Source organism: Nuphar pumila, chromosome 15, assembly GCF_984573655.1.
Source record: "Nuphar pumila chromosome 15, dmNupPumi1.hap1.1, whole genome shotgun sequence".
Lineage (NCBI taxonomy): Eukaryota > Viridiplantae > Streptophyta > Magnoliopsida > Nymphaeales > Nymphaeaceae > Nuphar > Nuphar pumila.
Genome location: NC_143263.1, coordinates 36293637 through 36297650, shown reverse-complemented (window position 1 = coordinate 36297650; position 4014 = coordinate 36293637). Strand labels below are relative to the sequence as shown.

The 4014-nt window shown below is 40.9% G+C and overlaps 1 protein-coding gene across 1 annotated transcript; it reads right to left on the bottom strand.

The window, feature by feature from the left end:
• Positions 1 to 456: 456 nt before the first annotated feature.
• Positions 457 to 3257, bottom strand: LOC149815137 (EG45-like domain containing protein 2). The gene is made up of 3 exons (XM_089988639.1): positions 3136 to 3257; positions 2275 to 2554; positions 457 to 615 (listed from the first exon to the last, which is right to left on the bottom strand). Exons 1-3 carry the CDS (start codon positions 3248 to 3250, stop codon positions 609 to 611), a joined length of 402 nt encoding a protein of 133 aa, XP_089844765.1. The 5' UTR covers positions 3251 to 3257; the 3' UTR covers positions 457 to 608.
• Positions 3258 to 4014: the final 757 nt, after the last annotated feature.

Sequence of the window (4014 nt, the reverse complement as noted above, 5' to 3'; positions counted from 1 at the left end):
TACCCACGCAAGCCGTGATGGGATTCTTTTCTCTTTTTTAAATTTATAACTCAAAGAAACTGCACTCGGCATGAAGACCTGCTGGCTTAGCCTGTCATATCTAAAGTCATCGTATCAGCAGTGTAAAACTCCGAGGCAAGGACTCCTGCCCCAGGGCCTATGCTACACATTGGTTTGTGCAGAGGAGCGACGCCCATGAGAATCGAACTTTGACTGCCTGTCTAGCAGCCAAGGCCCCGCCCCACTATGCCAATCTCCCTTGGGGCGGGTTTTTTTTTTCCTTGAAATATAAAAGAAAAATGAATTGTAAAGTTGTTCTCTTGGTTTTGTTATTTGGTACTCCTAATTTCGTTTTGAAAAGCTGTACTCATTGAAGTTTACTAAGATCAAAAGAGCCACGCCAATGTACAGGAAATAAGTTATAAAGAAGACTATATTTTGAAATTTGTTTACAATTACATATACAAAATAAAGAGTAAAACGCTCATTAACTTCTGAAGATAATTGCATCGATCGTCTTGTTGGCTACGTGACTTTAGAAGTGCTATCTTGCTTGGGTAGTCTGAATGGAAACTGTAATTATTTCACCCACTTCCTGTCCTATACGATTAGATTCTGTAAAAAAAGAAAAAGAAATGTTCATATCAGAGAGAGAGAGAGAGAGTTATCGATGACTCGGTATCCGGCACATTAGTGTGTGAGCCTGATCCTTTCAAATGACTAATAGCCGGGTTTTTGTTTGGATCCAGTCATATCAGGTTGAAAACAATAGAATCCCAAATCCAATTAACCCAAATAATTTAAAATTACTTTGTATTCAACACATAATTTAAAAGTGTGTGTGTATATATATATATATATATATATATATATATATATATATATATATATATATATATATATATAGAGAGAGAGAGAGAGAGAGAGAGAGAGAGATGAGTGTATCATCAAACACTCAAAGTGTTTGATTATATCAGGCTCTTGATCGTGCAAGATCAGTGGCAGAAACATTATTTTTTTTTGCAAAAAATACCTTTAGAGGAGTTTCTGGACTGCCGCTAAAGGCTATTTTCTGCCGAAACCTTTAGTGGCAGTAGTGACCACTGCTAAAGTTCACAAAAACTGAAAAAAAATACACAAAAAGATGCGCTGAGCTTGTCCAACGTTACTCTTGTTCATATATATATATATATATATATATATATATATATATATATATATATATATATATATATATATATATATGTGGGTTAATCTAACATTAAACTAGTTGTATTTAACAATAGATATATTTAATCTTATGAAAATGACTAAAATAATCTTAAAAAGTTATACTTTTAGAAATGTGGCTGCTTTTTGGGCATGATCCGTCTAAAACTAAAAAATCAAACACTTTTTACAAAAAACTTTATAAATTTATCAAATTTATGTTTTTGACCTAAAAAAGTAATCATATATTTTAGAAAATATCACTTTTAAGTTTTAATGATATTTTAGTTGTTTTAATATGATTAAATTCATCTAATATTAAACTAACCTTGTATACGTGTGTATGTTAATTACGATAAGAAAAAGGCCCCTCCAATCATTAACGGAACATTGGCAAGCGACCAGTTGGTAAAATCCATGAGGCTCCTCCTACCAACCAGGGCAGCAAGGGACATCCTCCATGGATTTTGAACTGTAGTCATCCTATGTTAGGTAACAAACTATAATCACCCCTAACCAGAAGGATAAAGTGGCTAATATACATTTCTTTAATTAAAAATATATAAAAAACATGTTTTTAATTAAAATTATATTTATATATATATATAGACACACAAAATATATCTTTAGTTAAATATCTATACAAAACACGCATGTTAGGCTGGGTCGGTTCACATATTTGACAAAAAAGTAGCTCAACTTGACCCACAAATTTCGCTAGTCAGCTTGGTTAAACCGAATACCATTCGGGCCAGCATTTTTCTGCCCCGATAACCCAGCTATATCAATTCTGGCCAGGTTGATCAGCACGTGGGAAGATCCAACTTGACAGCAGAGAGAGATATGTCAAAAGGACAGGTCATTTTCGTAGTATGTCATTAGTGATACGAGCGGACATGTTGACACGGACACTGACACGGACACGGACACGGACACTGGCGGACAATAAATTTAGAAAAAAAACTAAACTTTTTTGTGTCTTCGTGTATTTTCCAAAAAAAAAAAATTAACTTGCAAGTCGAACCCGCGGCACGCATCTTGGTGTCCATGAGAGAGAGAGCATACTGTATGTATTCTACGCTAACCCTGGCATCAGGGTAGCGTGAGATCAGGCGGAAGGCATCGACGGAGAAGAGGAACGTGGAAGGGCATGGGACAGCCCTGCACGCATCAACCACTGTGACGTCCACGGACCTATACCTGCATGGCCTGGACCTACCCCCAATGCACCTCACCCTGTACCTCCTCCCACACGCCGCCCCATTGTCCCACTCCACCTCCCCCACGCTCACGAACATATTGTTTGGAGGAAACTTTGATTGGTCATAACCCCAACACTGTGTAGCTGCACCCCAACAACAACAACAACGCACCACCACTTTTAACAAAGCAAGCTTCTTTATATAAATTAAATCTCTCAATGATTAACGTGATGGGCAAAGTTAATCACTCCACAAAACGGTGTATTGTATCGATCATTCTTAGAAGGCATGGATGCTTGATGCTTTTGGTTCAAGGCATGTGTTGCTTGGAAATGAAGTTAAGGCTTTCAAGGACTTGGATTCAGTAAAAAAAAATTATGACGAGGAACGGGTCACTTAGTGGGCCCACTTCCTACAAGGTAAACCCCGAGCAGGGTCACCCACACCCAAGCCCTTACTGAGCTCAACAGTTACAGGCGGATCGCACAATGGGTGGGAGTCGAACCTGATCAGAAAGGGTCAGCAACTTCTCTCCCTCTTCTTAAAAGTTAGCCCCGGTTCACATAAAACACGGTAGATTAGAGACCTAGACGAGCTGGCTAAGCCTGCCATACTTACAGTCATTTTTCCGATGGTGTAAACCCGTGGTGCACCCCTTACCCCAGGGAGTCGCCCAATTAAGGAATCACAGGGAACTTTTCAGTGAGAGAAGGAGATGACATACGTATGTAAGGCGGGTGATAGGAAGCTCCGGTGCCAACGTCTGCCATGGCCACCATGATTAACATTTGCAGGCAGAGGGCGCTCAGGATTGCCTTTGCTGAAACCAGGTGCCTCATTAAGACCATCAACACCTCGTGCATATGGCTCTTCTGTGTTGTTCTTTCTTGACAAAGGGAGGTGTCCAAATTTATTTAAAGCACGGTTGGCAACTCTCTCTCTCTCTCTCTCTCTCTCTCTCTCTCTCTCTGTGTGTTAGTTTTTCTGTTTTGGTATTTAATAGCTTTTCTGTTTTCGTCTTTATTAGTTGTTTGATATTTGACCATTCTGTTACGCAAGTGGTTCGAATGCTTCTACGTAGGAAATGCCCCCTTTTATACTCCAAGTTTTTCTCCCTTATTACGACTCTCCATTCTTCTTCTCAGTGTTGTGAGAGGCGTACGCCTCAGTACCTGAAGACTACGCCTCAGAGGCGAGGCGCACGCTCAAAGTACTGAGGCGTTGCTGTGATGCGCCCCCTCATCAACCTCCGACTAGTTGTGACCACCGACCACCGGAGTTGCTGTGCTGCAGCTGCTGCTCAGTCTTCTCCGACCACCGGACGACCGGCATATCCCTCGCTTCCGTACCAGCTGGGCGCATGGTCCTTCTCTTACTGCCTCCCCTCCCACAGCTTCACTTCCATACCAGTTGTGAGAGGCGTACGCCTCAGAGGCGAAGCGCAGGCTCAACGCCTCGCTTCCCCTCATCGCATTTAACAACCTTGATTCTTCTGACCCTAAAGTAGGATAATAATTAAGGGTCGGGTTCGGTTGGGACCCAGGTGAACCAGACTTGGACCCGATTTATGGGTTCAGACCCGAGTCTAATTGGGACCATTATA